General features: G+C 37.7%; 1 protein-coding gene across 1 annotated transcript; it reads left to right on the top strand.

Annotated features, from left to right (window-relative positions):
• Nucleotides 1-14,846: 14,846 nt before the first annotated feature.
• LOC110767507 (NADH dehydrogenase ubiquinone 1 beta subcomplex subunit) lies at nucleotides 14,847-15,502 on the top strand. Its single transcript, XM_021971060.2, has one exon. It carries the CDS (start codon nucleotides 14,939-14,941, stop codon nucleotides 15,314-15,316), a length of 378 nt encoding a protein of 125 aa, XP_021826752.1. The 5' UTR covers nucleotides 14,847-14,938; the 3' UTR covers nucleotides 15,317-15,502.
• Nucleotides 15,503-19,334: the final 3,832 nt, after the last annotated feature.

Below are 19,334 nucleotides of genomic sequence, written 5' to 3'. Positions count from 1 at the left end.
TCATGAAGAATGTGGCCTCATCCGAGCTATGTAGGTTGCTGAAACAAAGCTTGCAATATGACCTACGAAACTGAGCTGGCAGGGGACTGTAGCCAAAATTGAGTTTGTCTTTAAGCTCTTCATCCATTCATCCAAATTAGGCCCTAACATGCATGGATTGCATCATTTACTATCCAAAGCCCTCATTATTACCTAAAGCTCAATGAACTGAAAGATAAACACAAAAAGGATTAAAAGCACAAGTTTAACTCAAAAACATAACCAAATCATAAGCTAGAAGGGTACAAAATGATATGTAAATATGCACCGATCAGCAGTTACCATTGTCCTGACTAGTAACGGGTGGTTTAAAGACAATGAAAGCCAGCATGTAATTGTTTATGCTATTATGATATTATTAGGTTGTAAATACATTTCCATTATGTAGTAACTGAAAGGTTTACATTCATATACCTAGTGTATAAATAGATTGTAATATCTGTTTTTGGAATATAAAAAAACTAAGATTCTTTCATGGTATCAGAGCAACACAGAGTCTAACGACTTTGTTGTTCTTTTTCAACTTTCCTCATGTCTTCTTCTGCTGCTTCGAGCTCTTCTGTCCTCATCGTGTCCTCCTCTAACATCTCCAATTTTTTGACTATCAATCTTGATCACACCAATTTCCTTCTCTGGCGTGCACCGATCGTTCCTTTGCTTCGCAGTCGCAATCTTCTCTCTTTTGTTGATGGTTCTAGCATCTGTCCTACTGCCTTTCTGATTGATGTTGAAGGCAAACTCACTAAATCTGTTAATCCTGCGTATGAAGACTAGATCCAGCAAGACCAACAAGTTCTTTCTTGGTTGAATTCTTCTCTTTCTTCCACTCTCTTGTCTATTGTTGCTATATCGATTTTTGCTCGTACTACCTGGGTTTCGTTGGAAAACCGCTACGCTTCTCAATCGCAAAATCTTATTTTGTAACTTCGCAGTGATCTTATGCGGACTACTCATGGTGAACTTTCCATTGCAGACTATTTTGATAAGGTCAATGCTCTCTCTGATACTTTTGCGTTGTCTGGTTCTCATTTCAACGATGATGATCTTGTCGCCATTATTATGAATAACGTTGGGCCCATGTATGAAAGTACTGTTGCTTCTGCTCAAGCTCGTGACACTCCCATCACCTATGCTGCTTTGGAGGCTCTTCTCTTAAGTGCCGAACGCTGTCTTCAATCTCTCCCACCTCCTGGTGACACTGGTGCTACCATTCTTGCTGCTGCTCATGGTCGTGGCGGTTTCCACGGTCGTGGTTCCTTTTCCCCCCGTTGCGAATGTGGTTTTTATGGTTTTTCTCGAGGCTGTTTTTCTTGTGGTTCCGGTTTCGATTCTTCTTCTAGTTTTTCTCCTTGCTTTGGTTGCGACTTGTCTTCCCATGGGCCTGGTCTTTTTGGTGCTGCTCCTGGTGGTTCTGTTGGTGCTTCTTCGTCGGCGCCTCCCAATTTTGCTGCTCCCGGTCGTTTGCAATGTCAAATCTGCACCCGTTATGGTCACTCTGCTATTGATTGCTTCAACCGTCTCAATCTTTCCTATGAAGGCCGAGTCCTGGCTCTGCGTCTTACTGCTTATGCTGCTCAATCTTCTGCTGGTATTGCTGCTCCCCCTGGCGATTCTTCCTCTTCTCAGTGGCTTAGGTGCCAACTCTCATATCACCAATGATTTGAGTCAGTTTTCTCATCCTTGGGAGTACCGGGGAACTGACAACGTTAATGACGTGCTTAGTGGTATAGGTTTGGGAATTCTCCAAGTTGGCACATCCTATGTTTCTTCTCCTTCTTCTACCTATTCTTTATCTCACACCCTTTACTGTCCTAATGCTTCTGCTAATATTCTCTCTGTTCATCAATTTTCCAAAGATAACCACTGTTATTTCACCTTTTATCCTGATTTCTTTCGTGTACAGGATTTGGAGACGGGGAAGATCATTTTCCAAGGGTGGAGTGATAATGGCCTTTATCCTTTTCTGGTTCCTTCATCTTCAAAGTTTTCCAACGGTGTCTTTGCATGTTTAGGTGTTAAGGTGGCTGATGGCATTTGGCATTCGCGACTCGATCATCCTTCCAAAGCTATTTTAAATTATTTAGTTTCACATCATAATTTGCCTCTTCAAGGCTCTCTTTCTCATTCTTTTTGTTAGTTTTGTCCTTTGGGCAAAGTAGAAAATTACCTTTTAAATTATCCAACTCTATTGCTTTGTCTCCATTATAATTAATACATTTAGATGTTTGGACTTCTCCCTCTTTATCTTTTTTTGGTTTTCGTTATTATTTTTTATTTATTGATGATTTTTCTCGCTACACATGGCTTTATCCCCTAAAACTAACATCCGATGTCTTTGCTACTTTTGTTCAATTCAAAACCTTGGTCGAGAACATGTTCAATACTAAAATTAAGATAGTTCAGACTGATGGGGGTGGTAAATATAAAAATAAAAATTTTCAATCCTTTTTCCATACCCATGGCATTCACCATCAATTTTCTTGCCCCCATCACCCCGAACAAAATGGTTTGGCAGAACGTAAACATCGTCATCTGGTTGAAACTGGGCTAACTCTTTTGGCTCTTGCCTCTATGTCTCTGTCATATTGGGCTGAGGCTTTTCATACTGCTACTTACCTCATTAATCGTTTGCCCACTCGTGTGCTTCAAAATGTTTCTCTTTATCATAGGTTGTTTCATAAGACTCCTCAATATGATTCCTTTAAAGTTTTTGGATGTGCTTATTTTCCCTATCTACATCCATATAATCAACAAAAGCTTCAATTTCGATCAAAACGATGTGTTTTCTTAGGGTATTTTTTAAATCACCATGGCTATCGTTGTCTTGATTTGCATACTGGTCGTGTTTTTCTGTCTAGGCATGTTGTTTTTGATGAACATTGTTTTCCATTTAAAGACACCATCATCACTCCTCCTTTGGTCGCTCGCTCTCCAAGTCCACCAGAGGTCGCGATTGAAATTGGGCCTCCTCCTCCATCACCCCCTCTTCCTCATACTCCACAGCCTGCTGCTTCTCCTCCTCCTTTGCAGACTTACCGCCATGATCCCCACCACAATGTTTTAACCTTTCCCTCACATGCTGCAATGGAAGGAAATATAGGGTTTGCCAACCCATCTCCTCCCTTACCAAGTGTTGCTGCATCTCCATCTCCAATTCCTCCTTCTCCCCAAGTTCGTGAATCTGATTCTCATCCTATGCTCACACGTGCAAAGGCTAGTATTTGTAAGCCTAATCCTAAGTATGCTCATTTTATTGCTATTACTAATCACTTGGTTGAGCCCACTTGTTTTAGTCATGCCCAAAAATCTGAACACTGGCGCAAGGCCATGGTCGAAGAATTTAATGCTTTACAGAAAGCTAGCACCTGGACTCTGGTTTCTTCCAAGCCTACTATGAACATACTTCCCAACAAATGGGTATTTCATATGATGGGTCCATTGAACAGTTTAAAGCCCATTTGGTGGCCATTGGTTTTCATCAACAAGAGGGTTTGGATTATGTCGAGACCTTCAACCTCGTGGTCAATCACTCCACCATTTGTCTTATCTTAGCCGTCGCTGTTCATTTTGGGTGGTTTATTCGCTAGCTTGATTTCCAAAATGCTTTTCCCCATGGTTCTCTCACTGAGGAAGTCTACATGAAGCAACCTGCTGGGTTTCTTAATTCACAATATCCTACACATGTTTGTAAACTCAACCGTTCGTTATATAGGCTCAAACAGGCTCTACGCGCCTGGTTTTAATGTTTTTCTACTCATCTTAAGCATTTGGGCTTTGCTGCTTCCAAGGCCGATTCCTCTTTATTCATGTACTTTCATGGGTCTATTACTATCTACTTGTTGATTTATGTTGATGACATTTTAGTTACAGGCAATAGTAGGTCGCACATTACTCAGCTCATTCTCGATTTGGGCCGTCAATTTTCTCTAAAAGATCTTGGTCCCTTGCATTACTTCTTGGGCATAGAAGTGGTAAGGACCTCCACAGGCCTGCATTTATCTTAGTCCAAATATATATTGGATCTCTTGACACGCACGAAGATGTTAGACTGCAATCCCTTGCCTACTCCTGCTGTTAGTGGTCGCAGATTAAGTTTGCATGATGGTGACCCATTATCTGATGTCTCTGAGTACCATAGTGTGGTTGGGGCTCTTCAATATCTTACTTACAAAGGTCCAGACATTGCCTTTTTCGTTAATAAGTCTGCCAATTTATGCACACGCCCACGACAACTCATTAGGCTGCCGTCAAACGGATTCTTCGTTTTCTCAAGTCTACCTCTGATCATGGTCTTGTATATAAGCCTGGTGAGTTACGTCTTACTGCGTATGCTGATGCTAACTATGCTGGTGATCCCGATGATCACCGCTCTACAGAAGGGTATTGTATCTATCTTGGTAATAATCTTGTTTCCTGGAGCTCCAAGAAACAACGGGGTGTTTCACGCTCTAGTACAGAGGCCGAATACCCCCAATTAGCTTATACTGCTACTACCTTGTCCTGGGTGCGTTCGTTGTTTCGTGATCTTCGTATTCCCATTCCTCCTCCACGTTTGTGGTGTGATAATGTCAGTGCAATCTCCCTTACTTCCAATCCCGTATTTCAGTCCCGCAGTCGTCATATTGAGGTTGATTATCACTATGTTCAAGAGAAAGCCATTCGCAAAGAGCTCGAAGTTGGTTACATTTCGTCTACAGATCAGCTTGTTGATCTTCTAACCAAAGGTCTTTCCACTCTTCGGTTTCACTACTTACTCTCCAAGCTTCCCGTTCTTTGTCCGCTCAGCTTCCGGGGGCGTGATAAACCTTGTTAGGCAGTTACCATTGTCCTGACTCGTAACGGGTGGTTTAAAGCCAACGAATGCCAGCATATAATTGTTTCTGCTATTTTGATATTATTAGGTTGTAAATACATTTCCGTTATGTAGTAACTGAAAGGTTTACATTCATTTACCTTGTGTATAAATAGATTGTAATATCTGTTTTTGGAATATAAGAAAACTAAGATTCTTTCACTCACTGCAGCTTACCTAATCAACAGACTCCCTAGTCGGGTCCTTGAGTACAAATCACCACTCGAAGTGCTTAAGGGATGAAATATTAATTTATTTCACCAGCGTGTCTTTGGTTGTGTTTGTTACGTCAATGTTCAAGCTGTTCATCGGGATAAGTTCGATCTTCGTGCCACCAAATGTGTGTTATTTGGCTACTTCTCTACAAATGGAAAGTTTTTTTGAAAAACAACTTGAAGTTAGGGTTCAAGGGGAGCACTTATGTGACTTTATTCCCCTTCCAACCATTGATGCTACTGTGGTCTGACAAACTCCCAATCAGTCTCAAGATTCAAGTGGCCCTTCTCAATTGGAAAATCAACAAGAGGTTAACAAAGTACCATATCAAGTTAATGAGATACCGTGTGATGAACCAGTGCATGACAGGAACAGTACTTCGGTCAATGAATCTGTTGATGTTGAACTACAACGATTATTAAGAGAACGACAAAAGCCAACCAAGTACAAGGACTTTATCAGTTATTATTCTACAAGGTATCCAATCCAACATCATATAAATTATGAGAGTGTGTCTAAACCTTATTCATCTTTCTTGAGCAGTATTTCCAAGGCGTCATAACCAACCAGTTTCCACAAAGCAAATTCACGGTCTGTGTGGAGAGGAGCAATGAAAGAAGAGCTCCATGCCCTAGATGAAAACAACACATGGACCATTGTCAAACTGCCACAAGGAAAGAAACCAATGGGATGTCGATGGGTCTATAAGATCAAATTTAGAAGTGATGGGACAATTGAAAGGCATAAAGCAAGGCTTGTTGCAAGGGGTTTTACCCAAACTTATGGAGTCGATTACAAGGAGACATTTGCACCTGTTGCAAAAATGAATACTGTCTGAGTTTTATTATCAGTTCCTACATGGAGATCTTGAAGAAGAGGTTTACATGAGCCTTCTACCTAAACATCCACTTGAAACCCAGGATGGTCTAGTATGCAAATTAAATAAGGCCCTTTATGGTCTCAAACAGTCTCCTAGAGCCTGGTATGCAAAACTTAGTTCATTTCTCATAGATACTGGTTTCAAAAGAAGTAGTGCAGACTCCTCCTTGTTTGTCAAGAAGAAGCCATCAAGCAACACAACTTTGCTGATATATGTTGATGATATCATTATCACAGGAAGCAACATGTAAGAAATCAATCAGGTTAAATCTCTTCTTCATAAACAATTTGCTGTTAAAGATCTGGGTACCTTGAAATATTTTTTTGGAATTGAAGTTGCTTCTTCAAAAAAGGGTTTATTTTTTAATCAAAAAAAGTATGTGCTTGACTTGCTACAAGAGACTAGAAAGCTTGGTACAAAACTAGTTGATACCCCAATTGATAGCAAAGAAAAACTTGGTTTGGATGGAGACCTACTCACAGATATTGGTCAGTATTAGAGGTTAGTGGGGCGATTAATCTATCTTACTATAACTCGACCTGACATTACTCATGCTGTTAGCTTGGTTAGCCAATTTATGCATGCCCCAAGAACCAGTCACCTGAAAGCAATAAACAGAATTCTCTCGTATTTGAAGGGTACCCTGGGGCAAGGGATATTGATGAAGAACAACGGTCATACTGAGATAATTGGGTATAGCGATGCTGGTTGGACAAGATGTCAAGTGGATCGAAGATCCACAACCGGATATTGTACATTTGTAGATGGAAACCTAGTCACTTGGAAGAGCAAGAAGCAAAATGTAGTGGCACGCTCAAGTTCAGAAGCAGAATATAGAGCGATGGCTTCCACAACTAGTGAGATGATTTGGCTTCAAGCTTTACTTCGAGATTTGGGGTGCAATCCTATACTTCCCATGGATATGTTCTGCGACAATCAAGCTGCAATACACATTGCATCTAATCATGTGTTTCATGAAAGAACAAAGCATATTAAAGTGGATTGTCACTTTGTCCGAGAAAAAGTCCAATCCAATATCATTCGAACATCCTTCGTTCGAAGTGGTGAACAACTAGCCAATATATTCACCAAAGGGTTACCCTCAGCTCAGTTTCACAAAATTTTGTCCAAGTTTGGCTCAATTGATATCTTCGCACCAGCTTGAGAGGGAGTGTTGGAATACTAAATTATTATATTATCCATTGTTTGGATAGCTGTGTAGTGATGAAGCATGCTTGAGTGGTGGAGCATGCTTGTCTCGGGTGCATGTTACATTTGCATGCCTACCTTGAGCAGTGTATAATTGTTTATTATTTCCTTGTGTTGTACCCATCTATAAAGCTCTAAAGAGCTGTCTTGCTGTGCTATGATGAATAAGACAATTTCATTCAAAGTGGATGTAGGCATCAATAGCCGAACCACTATAATTCTCTGTTATTGTCTGTTGCTATTTCATATGGCTCATCTTCAATTTTCTCCTATTAGCTCTATTCGTTGCCGACCATTTTTAAGCATCCTATCATGTTTTACATAAACAAACATCAATATGCAATATATTAGTAAACTCTTACAAAATATAAATCAGGATTGAACTTCTTACCTGACCTTGAGTCCCATCCTAATAGACCACCAATGCATTCCAATGATACTTGTGGACACGGTCATCGTCACAAACAAACCGTTATTATGTCCCAGCACAAGGTGCATACCAATCCCTCCATAAGGTGGCCTTAAAGTGCTTCCAATGATCACAAAGCTTCCTTTCAACATTAATTTTTATCTTGCTCTCCAGTGCTTGAGTTTGGGGACCAGACCAATCAAGCGTTGCTTGAGACAGTGTTGGGTTCAGTTTATTAATGTCAATTGACTAGAAAACTGGAAAACTTGCAAGCACATCAACCTTGAGAAGGCACAAACTAGAAAATTAAAAAAATGCATATATATATATATATATAACATGTCCTTTTCTCATATGCTCTGTTCCAACTATTTTGTTTAAGGTTGAGAAGGGACAACATTCTTTTTCCATTGAAAGTCAACCCACAATTTTAACTTTGAAGACCTCCCCCAAAAAGTGGGCACTTAGCAGATGTTCAGAGTTTTCCAGGATGACAATTGCCTTTTAGCCATTAATACTGCTTCAAACAATCGGCAGAATGACTATGTCAATTAAAATATGAAAAGCAATCTTTGTATGCAAATTAATATTTCACAGGATGTTTAAGAGTCCTAAACAAGGTCCAAGTCATCTGAGTTTACTTAGATATGTCACCTAAGTTTGACTTTACTGTTGTAATTATACCCCTATAGAATACCTTTGCATGTTTGAGCATAAAAAAAAAGTGAATACCTTTATATGCTCCCAAGCATTTTTTATTGCAAATCAATTTCGAAAGTATGCTGAAATTTGTGATATTGACGGGAAATCTTGATTTCTCTTTCGTAACCATCTCGATGAACCTAGAAAATTTTGCACATGTCCTCCTTGGTACTTCAACCTGTCCATTTGAGTTGAATTGTACCTTCTCAAGGTTATTTACAACCCAATTATGTTTGTTTCATCCCCTTCCTTTCCTTGGCTGGCGTCTACTCGAACCAATGCTCGCCTCATTTATCATACCTTCGACGTTGTTGTTGAGGTCACCATTGAAGGCTGACTCGTTCCACAAATTTTTCAGATTATCTTGTTGTAATGTTGTCTCTTGTTGAGGTGGTTGTGTCTCTCCATCTCTTCCCAGGTCTGCTATGTTGAAACCCTCAATAAGCTCCCTTAAGAAGTTAATCATTTTGATTTGCTATGTTAGGGTGTGATGGTGAGTTTGGTTAGAAGTGGTCTGGTTCATGTCTGTTCATATGAATGCCTGACTAAGCAAAAACTCGTATTCATTTTTAAAGTACGGTGATGTAAGTAATTATGTCTATAGTTGGGTTTGATCTGGGAGGGCATGAATAAAGTTAGTATAGTCTGAATAAAGCCTAGTAAACAAAAGAACCAAGAACATGCACAAGTTAAATATTTGACATTACAATCCTAAGAAGAAAAAACATATATTTTACCAATAAGGAAGACATAGTTAGCATGCACTTATGCATGAAGTATTACATAGAGACTATAACACATAGTATGCAGATTAGTGAGTACTACCATAGGCCTAGAAGTATCCACAAAAGGCCAAGTGTGCATATATAACCACATAAGTGGTCACCAAAATACAACATGATTACAATGAAGGTCACCAAAAAAGCATATTAGTTGACATTGTCTTGTTGTTCAGTTGTTGTCAATGAGGCATATCTTACCATTTATGTTGTCATATCCATTTTTCCCACAGTATCCATTTCAGATGCAGCTTCTTCCAAGGAATCAGGAACTTCAGCAGCCCACAAGGACTGAGACAATTCAGCTGCATCATCCCCTTCAACAACATTTTTACTCACGTCCCCATTTAGCCAATTGCAGAAACGTTGGCCACCAACGTACGTGCAAGCTGCACAATTGCTTCTGCACTGATACTTTTGAGTGCAGTTAGGCTTCCTTCTAGTACTAACACAATCCGGGTCTTCTTCCCAAGCCAAAGCATTGCACATCTCAATGGAACCATATCGATATGAATAACTAGGATGGTAATTAGAGATGATTTTCGGGGACTTGGGGCTACGGATTAGAGTTTTATAGCCTTCATAGTTTCCGTCAACAAGCCCATGCTTGTTTGATGATGAGGGAAGTATGTTAGGACCCATAGGTGGAAGGTTTAGAAGGACCAACTCTTTAAATTTGTTATCAAACATAGGACAGTATATGTTGATAAGGGGGTTTGGTGATGGAGTGAGATATTTAGGAATGTTAGAACCCTCAGAATATGTTTGGGATATTAGGGCAATAGGGCTACAAACATAACCTTCACCTAGAGTATTATAATACTCTTCAAACTATTGCTCAATACATGGTTCAAATTTCAGCTTCTTCTCATCATTATGCATGTTGAAATCATGGTCAAAATCAGAATCAATAGAATTTAGGACATTACCATAAACATTAGGGGAAATCAAACTACCAACGAAATGATTATTTACCTCAACTTCCTCATCAACATTAGATTATTGAATAACTGGAGGAGGAAATGGTCCAAAGTTGAAAGGACCAACTTGGGGAGCATGGTAGTGGGAGGTTCTTGGTGTATGCTGGCTTCTAATATACAAAAGCATTGTGAAGGAAGAATGACTATTTGTAGAATTCAATACTGTTAATCATGGATTAGTAGTTAACAAAACCATGATTGGATGATCTAACTAAGCTTCATTATGATTTTATATTGAGTTGTGTGCCTTTATTAGTTTTATATCTACCATCAGGAAAAGGATTTTAATGTTATTGTTGTGTGGTTGAAATTAGTAATTGTTGTGAGGTTGAAATTAGTTTGTTATACAGTGATGAGGTAGTGAACAAAAATGATTATATTGGACGTTATTCATACTAGCAATAGCTCTCTTTCTTTTTATTTCTTGGTTGACTGTGCGTATACCACACCAATAATAGCCCAACGACTATCAACCCTTAATTAAAAAACAAATTGTAAATTTACTCTAACTACTAGTTGTACAACTAGATACTAATCATCAATGAATGCCAACATTAATATTACTTTTGCTACTATTTTGCAGGTGCCATTCAAACCATTCAAAATATAGAATTAAATGGAAGAGACTAACATTTAAAATCAGTATCCAATTTAAGGCCAAATGCTAAAACTGAGTGAAGGGGAGCCAAGTCAGTTTGTAAAGGGAGCCAACCAAGCTTGTTTGTGTTATTTGTGAGTGGAGCCAAATAGGCTGCAGCTTCCTTGACAAGTTCGGACTAATAATGTCAAGTTAGGACTGATAAAAAGGCCCAAATATTAAAGGAAAATAATTAAAATCACTTTTTTGTATTACACATCATTGTCTATCCCAAACACCTTTAATAGGCATGGTTTTGGAATTAGTTTTTAAAAAAAACAAATCACAAGACACTTTTATGAAATTGTGTCTAGATGATCAATGGGTAGTAGCCATATTTCTAGTAGTGTATATACAACTTTATAAGAATTGTTCGCTAAATCACTGGATAGGAAACTGAAAAATGTGACATTCATGTTCATAAGTTGTCCATGCAACTTCTGAATTTGTTTGTGAACGTATGCAGTCGAATGCTATTGGTGATATTCATGTGTGTATTCAATTGTGTGGGAGAAAAACTGAGACAAATATAAAGGTATTCGATAGTGAATAGTTAAAGGGTACATTAGCAAAAACTTTGCAGTGGAATGCTATTGGATGATACAATGTAAGCCAACATAAGATGTGTCTGTTAGGATCTATGGTTGCTAATGTACATTTTTTAGGTACATTAGTTGTAGATTTTACTTTCCTTTCAACTAATTAAGGTATCTGATAGTGAATAGTTAACGGGTAAAACGTTAACTGAACAAATATAATTATCTTTCCAAAACTCAAAGCAAACTTTTTTCTTTGGATAAGAAAAGGAAATTTGGCATTGTTTTGATAATTATCTTTCAACATCTATAGTGTTTTATGGGTTTCGTATATTTTTTATGCTTCACTTGTGATTGATATGATAAAATTCATAGTTGCACCACTTAAATAGAGTTTGAAAATGCACAACTTAAGTAAAGGGAAAAAGGAAGAGCAAACAAGATTATAACGCTTGGAGTGTGGAAGAGAATAGAATGTTGTTGCAACTCATGGTTGATGCTGCATCCTGTGGATGGTGTGATGCTAATGGCATGTTAAGCAAGGCAACTATAGAAACCAAAATACTTCCCAAGATTAATGAAAAACTTAGGTGTCACAAAACCTATTCTCAATACCAGAGTCAGTTGAAATACTTTAAAAGAGTATCAAAAATATTCATAGCTTATTTGTCACAGCTCTGGGTTTGGGTGGGATCCAACCACAAAGAAATTCACTGCTCCTGAAAAAGTTTGGAAAGACTACTTTAAGGTTAGGTTATTAAATTTTCTTTAAATAATTCTATGTGGTAACTTGAATACATAATTATGTTAAATAATTATTATTTTATTGTTTTTGTTATAGTCCCACCCAAAAGACACAAGGATTCAAACAAAAACTTGTGAGGACTATGAGGATCTGCAAATTGTAATTGGGAATGCAACTGCTATTGGAAGAAACTCATTAGGATTGGGAGATGATACTGATGCAAGAACTTTTAGGGTGGAAGATAGACGTGTTGAAATAGAGGACTTTGTTTTTTATGATGAAAGTTAGGCCTTTATACCAAATCATAATGAACCACCACACCAAGATCCACCACTCAGACATTCTTCTTCATCCTTACCCTTTCAGGGCACTAATTGGGAAGGTCCCTTAGAAAGCTCAAGCGAGAGGAAACGAACTAGAACATATTTGGAAGGGAATGCTATCTCAAATTAGACCACCCAGCAAGCTATGGGAAGAATTAGCCTTAGTAGTGATTCAATTGCAACCCACTTCCGGGGAGTCCATAACCTATTGGCAAAAAGGAAAAAAGAGAGAGTAGTAGAGTTATCTGTGGGATGCCATTAAGGAAACCCCAAATTTGGATGAACGTGCTCGTTATATAACGCTTTCTTTGTTGAATACTAACACAAAAAAGGATGCATTTTTAAAAATGTCTCATGAGGAGCACTCAAATTGGATATCCCTACAATTTGGAATGAGTGGTTTTTTTTATAGAGTTTTTGGGAATTACTGATTTGTTTGAAATGATTGGTTTTTGGGATTGTTTTTTGTTTCGATATCATCTCCAAGAGTTTGGTGGTCAAGGTCGTGAACCTGCAAATGAAGTTGAGTTGTTCAATTTTTGTCATGCGTTCTTGAGGAATGTCATTGAGAGGATATTTGGTATATTTAAATCACAATTCACAATTTTCAAATTCGGACCTCCATTCCAATATACGACACAAACAGACCAATGTTAGCTTGTGTAGGACTACACAACTTTCTTTGAAGAGAGTGTAGATCTGACAAATTTCTTGTTGAATTGGAGAACGAATCTTCTTCATCTTCATGGTTACCGGTTAATGAAGAGGATCTTGAACTAGGTTTCCAAACACAAGAACAACAACGACAAAATGCTAATGAATGGAGAGTTGGTATAGCTTTGAATATGTGGAGAGATGCCGGGCACAATGACAACAATGAGAATCAAGGATAATGAATGAATGTTGAATATTTTCCTTAAACTTTGCTTTCAAATTTGTTATACATTTTCACTATATTTCTTGTGAATTTCTTATGAATTTTGCTTTTTGTTAAAAGAATATCATTCATCATTACTATGTTTGACCTAACTATCTGGTTAGAAATCACTAGGGAAGAGAGTTTATGTATTTGAAGTCTTTAGTAACCACAAGAAGAAAAAAAATAGAAGAAGAAAGATCTGAAGTTTCTTCCGAAATCATATAGCTATTGCACCATACTTTTTATACAGAGTGCCAAATGAGAGAGCAATCAGAAACAAATGTCCTAAAGAAACAAAGCACCACTTACTGCTCCGCGAAAAGCAAACATCTCTTCTTGGCTTTTTGATTGTTTGGGTAAGGATGCCAAAGTTAGCATTCGTTTAAAGAAATATGTTAAAGAAATTATGAAAGTCTAAAATAAAAGCCATACAAATCTTATAATAAAATTATATAGAACTCTTCTCAAGTCTATACGAAATCCAAAAGTTCCATAGAGTTTCATGAAATTTGGCACTTAAAAAAATTCTTTTAAAATGCTCTAGAATCCTTATTGAATACCCCCCTTTTATTTTATATGGATTTCAAATTCTCAAATTTTAACTCGTCAAATTCTGGACGGATTTAGCCCAAATAAAAATCCACTTACTTAAAATGGACCCAAACAACATGATTTATATTTGGGCTATTCAAATTCAAATTCACCCCCTTGTCTCGTTCATCAATCTCCAATGTGGGATTTGTAGCTATTGAAATAGGCGTGAGCGTCGATGAGCTTGCGATTGTAGGAGAGGAATGGAAGTCCAGAAGCTTCTCCAATGAAGGGTCTATGATGAGGAAGTGTGTTGAGGGATTAGATCTGGTCGTCCAATAATAGCTCTTGAATTAGCCATTAGAGATGACAATGAAGACAAAATTACGTGGTGAAATGCAATAGACATGGAAGAGCAACAACCGTTGCAACCGCCATAAAAGAGGGTGTCGTCATGAGAGAGAGAGAGAGCTTAATTACTATGGAACCCTAGGTTAGAGATACGAGAGGCTTGAATGGAATTAGAAAATTCGATGGATTTCAAATTCTCAAATTTTAACTCGTCAAATTCTAGATGGAAATAAAAATCCACTTACTTAAAGTGGACCCAAACAACATGATTTACATATGGGCTATTCAAATTCACGCCCTCATCTCGTCCATCAATCTTCCAATGTGGAATTTGTAGCCGTTGAATAGGTGCATCGATGATCTTGCAACTACAAGAAAAAAATGGAAGTCTAGAAGCTTCTCCAATGAGGGGGCTATGGTGAGGAAGTGTGTTGACGGATATGATCTGGTCATCCAATAATAACTCTTTAATTGATCTGATGGCTATGAAGGACCCCCTCATATAATAACCTCTCGTTACAATCTCTTTGCTGAAATCCGTAGATCCAAACGGGCCCATGAATTTATAGCTGGATTAGGCTTATCGATCCGTTGACCTGTTTGCTTGGAAGTGGGTCATGTGGGAAGAAATATGTGCGTGGGCATTTTTTTAAAATTTGGGCCCAAGATGATAAAACACAGAATGTTCAGCCCATTCAACTACAAGGATACATTCGGCAACGACATCGTTTGGTGGCTGTCATCTCCTTTCCTTCAATTCCAGAATCCAAGTGCGATTGATTTTGTTGGTTTAGGTTTCCGAAACAGAAAACGAAGAAGCATTTCCAGAAATGGCAGGGAGATTGAGCAGTGTGGCTTCCAAGATCATGGGCGGAAACGGCGTCGTCTCCCGTTCCGTCGCTTCCTCTCTTCGTCTCCGCGCCGGCATGGGCCTTCCCGTCGGCAAACACATCGTCCCCAACAGACCCCTTCAAGTAAACGACGAGCTCATCTGGGACAACGGCACGCCGTTTCCCGAACCCTGTATTGATCGCATCGCCGACACCGTAGGAAAGTACGAAGCTTTGGCTTGGCTCTGTGGGGGTTTGAGCTTCTTTGCTTCTTTGGGTTTGTTGGCCGTGTGGAACGACAAGGCATCTAAGATCCCATTTGCTCCAAAAGTGTACCCATACGACAATCTTCGAGTCGAGCTCGGTGGAGAACCGTAGGTACATCCAGCGGTTTCTGATTGTAATTGTGTGTTTCAGATGTGTTTTGTTGATTTCTGTGTTTGATATGCTGGTTCTAAATAATGCCTGTAACTGAAACTGAGATATTTGGCCTGTTTCATGATCTTCAAAACAAATTGCAAGTCTTGGTTCATTTATATAAACTTCTTTTGATTTTCATGTTAAGATGCAATTTTTCATGTTTTGTTCAATTTTTCATGTACCAATTGTGGGTCATGATCATTTGTGAACCTCTTTTTAGTTTTTTTGGGTTGTAGAGCTCAAATTAAGGGGATAAAGGCAGTATAACTCTCTGAGTAACACTGAACAAGGTGAGCTGAGAAATGCAATTGGGCTGTTCGAAGTTTGTTTGATCTGGCATAGTATGTTTCTGAGAGTAGGGAATTCAGTCAAACTGATGACATCTTAAATTCAGATTTTCACATGGTTTGTGTGGTAAAGAGAAGCACAGTTTATGATTTGATTGTGAGGTTGCCTTCCAGTCCTGTATCTTTGCTTGTGTTTCTGAGGATGTAACAGTGGAATTGATGGCTGCTTCCTGTCATGTTCGATTTTGAACAAAACAGTTGTCATTTTCTAAAATGGGGACTGTAATCTTGAATACTTTATGGACCCCCGCGCCCCCTAACCTGAATGTAATGCAAATATGTAATTTGCAGAAAAAGTTTTAATTGGCCCTGGACATTGAGTTAATTGGTGTAGAACTAGTTTTTTGTCCTTTCACTTAGCTGTTTGAACTGATGTGAAAGAAGAGTCACTTCCAACATTTTAACTGTTTGAAGTTTTCTGTTATTGCTTAAGTGGCTGTTATAAGACTAGGGCATGGCAATCGTCAAAAGAACGAGAAAATTAACAGGAAACAAAAAACATCTCAACAACTGTGTCCACAAAACATATAACAGTGTATTTCAATTGTTGTGATGGAAATTCCTGTAATGTATTTTAAATTGTACTTATGGAGAAATGCCAGAACTATGCAACATTTTTCCTCAAATCTTAACAATTAAGTTGTACTTCTGTCCTTATTAGAATGGAAGTTTTAGTTTCATTCAAGGACAGGGCAGGGTTACCTTGATGTGCAGTCCAAACATTAGATCAAACCAGGAATGGGGAGAGAAAGTAATTCACCGCTTCAAACTTCCTTAATAAGGAGATTGTGTCATGTGATTCATACTGTTGGTTATTACTGATGTTTTTTTGCCTTTAGAAATTCCTCTAAGTTCATATGAAGTTGATGTGTTCGTTGGAAGGTTTTATACGTGACATCATCTACAATTTAGGCTCATCCCCTTGATTATGTGGCAAATGGAGCTGCTGTAACCACATCATTTTGAACATTCTTGTGCTATGTTTTTGGTAGAAGTAGTTTGTAAGCATACTTTATTGTTCCATGATCTGTTTCTTATTTGGATGCTAGTTCTTTTATCATAAAGTCACTGCTACAGGTGAGTAATTCTAGGCCATTGGCGAAAAGGGTGTTGAGATAATGAGAAAATTGAGAACGAGTGAATTGGCTGAATGGTAATGCGACATCTGCATAATTTGTTTGCACTATTATCAGTCAGATGCAGGAATCTCTCTATTAGACACACTTGCACACAGACATAAGTTGATGTTTCTGATAGTGTATTAGGCTTCATATTCATTAGTTTATGATGGGGAACCAGAATCGGTGTAAGTACTCTCTCTTTTCCTAATCCAGTAGGTCATTCCATGTAATTAGCTATTACTGCCTCTCTTTTCCAGTAAATTGAGCGTGCAAGCATATGATTTTGAACATTTGCTTGTTACTGATGTTCTTTTTTTCTTCTTCTTATATGTAAGTAGTTCCAATGTATAATTTATTGTCTACGATCAATTTTTATTTGTGCACTGGTTCGCCGTCTTCTTAAATGGATTAAGATCAATTACTTGTTTAGTGCTTCCAGGGCATTGGTCAAAAGTGAGTAGAGATTGATGAGAAAAATTGAGATATAGTTGAGTTAACGGGTACTTGAATAGGAATGTGAATTGTCCTCTGCTGAATTGTTTGCTTTGTTATGAGTCTGATGCAGGAGAATCTTAATCCATTAGAAGAAGACACACTTGCACACAACTTTACACCAGTGCACAATTACCTCAACTATTTTCAACAACATTTTCGAACATTGGAATTCGAAATAACTCAATTTCACTTCCCTGAATAAGAATGGACATGAAAAATTCCTGACAAATCCCTTTCGCGAGGGAAATGCAAGATTAGCCATGGAAGGTTAGAAATTTGTTATGATATAGGGTGATTTTGGCACTCCAAACCACCCTTAAATTTCCTCGTGCACTCATTTGTGTGTTTGTAAATCAAATTTAAATTGTGCATTTTGATCGTTTCTTTGTTTCCATCAGGGTTTCTCTTAGATTTTGAAACCTAAAACAGAACAGGGAAAAAGCCATCGCAATTGTCATGGCAGGCCATGGTCAATTCCAGTCTCATGAAGGGGACAGCTTTCTTCATTCAAATAGTTTTGGATGAGAAATCAATGAAGCCCAAGTTTAAGGACATAAAAAGAACACACACACACACACACACACAATTATATTATCACAATTAATTCTTCTTGATAATCAGTCTAATGACAGAATTATATTATCACAATTTTGAAACGTACAAGTGTTCAAATTGAAAAGACCGTTATTACCATGCAATTTAGTTAAAAATTCAAGATAATAAATTGAAATTAACTCAATTTTTTATTTATTTACGGGTTAGACAGTAAAGCTGGATTAACAATTTTTAGATAAAATGGATAAAGATAAGGTTTTAAGTTAATAAAGATGGTCAATGTCACTGATTTTCAGTCCATTAGGCAAAGCTGAAAAAGAGAAAAAACGACTTAAAGGGAGTAGCGACAAAAAAAAAACACTTTATTTCTTTAGAATTGAAATTATTAATTAAATGAGGATAATATGGTAAATTCACATTTTTTTTTCATATTAAAAAAATTAAAATTTAAAACAAAATCAGATAATAGATTCTACTTTTATGGAACATAAGTACCCATGTTATCTTTTCTTAATTCTAAAAAGAAAAAAAAAAGAAAAAAAGAAAAACCAATTGCCAAGGGGCTAGTTACAAATAAAATAGAAACAAAAATGCATTGTATTGGTGCTATAAGTTTACAGCTTGTAATACTTATTGATTAGAGTAGCTTCAGATTTACGAAGCCATTTCAAATTTGGGCATCCCTAAACTCTAAATCCTAAACGGTGAATAGGACTTAGTGCATCCATGCACCAGGTTCACTATAGAATTTTCATAGGTTTTGACGGGTTGAGAATTTTCTTTTAACCTACTTAGCAGGTTTTCAGGTTATCCCATTCAATGGTGTAGATTTGCCCATGAAATTTTAGTGAAATCTAACGTTCAATAGGATCTGGCGAATTCATGCACCAGGTCCACCGTAGAATTTTCGATGGAGGCGTATCTATTATTTTCAGTCTTGTATTTTTCTTTTTTCAAAAGAGGGTACAATTATAAGCCCAACACAATTGTTCTATACCACATCAGTTTTCAGTTCAACAGGAAATTATTATCTGCAAATAAAAAAAAATATATGGTGCCTGTCCTCATGCCCATCAGTTATTACCATCATGTCATAGAAATGGGAAAGCTAAGAAAAATTTGAGTGGATGAAGAATCGAACAGCTTGGCTACCTTCCATGTGTCTCATTTTTAATGGACCAGTGCTTAATCAAATATCGCACGACATGTCGTCTTCATTTGGCGGGTTCATGGTTTAGGTTGTGTGAGTTGAAAATGGTTCAAACTGGAAATTGGTTTTGACTTTTCGCCTATGCTTGCAAAGCCTCAAGCTTTCTTGTTCGAGAATGGTGTGGGTCTCATTTAACGGAAATATCAGATTCGGTATTTTCATATATCTTATTTATCAGAGTCGGATTTTTTTTGGAAATATTCAGATCAAAATCGGTTATAATTGAATTTTCCAAACTGACTTACACC

Source organism: Prunus avium, chromosome 3, assembly GCF_965620075.1.
Source record: "Prunus avium chromosome 3, drPruAviu1.hap1.1, whole genome shotgun sequence".
Lineage (NCBI taxonomy): Eukaryota > Viridiplantae > Streptophyta > Magnoliopsida > Rosales > Rosaceae > Prunus > Prunus avium.
This window is presented reverse-complemented; position numbering and strand designations above follow the sequence as displayed.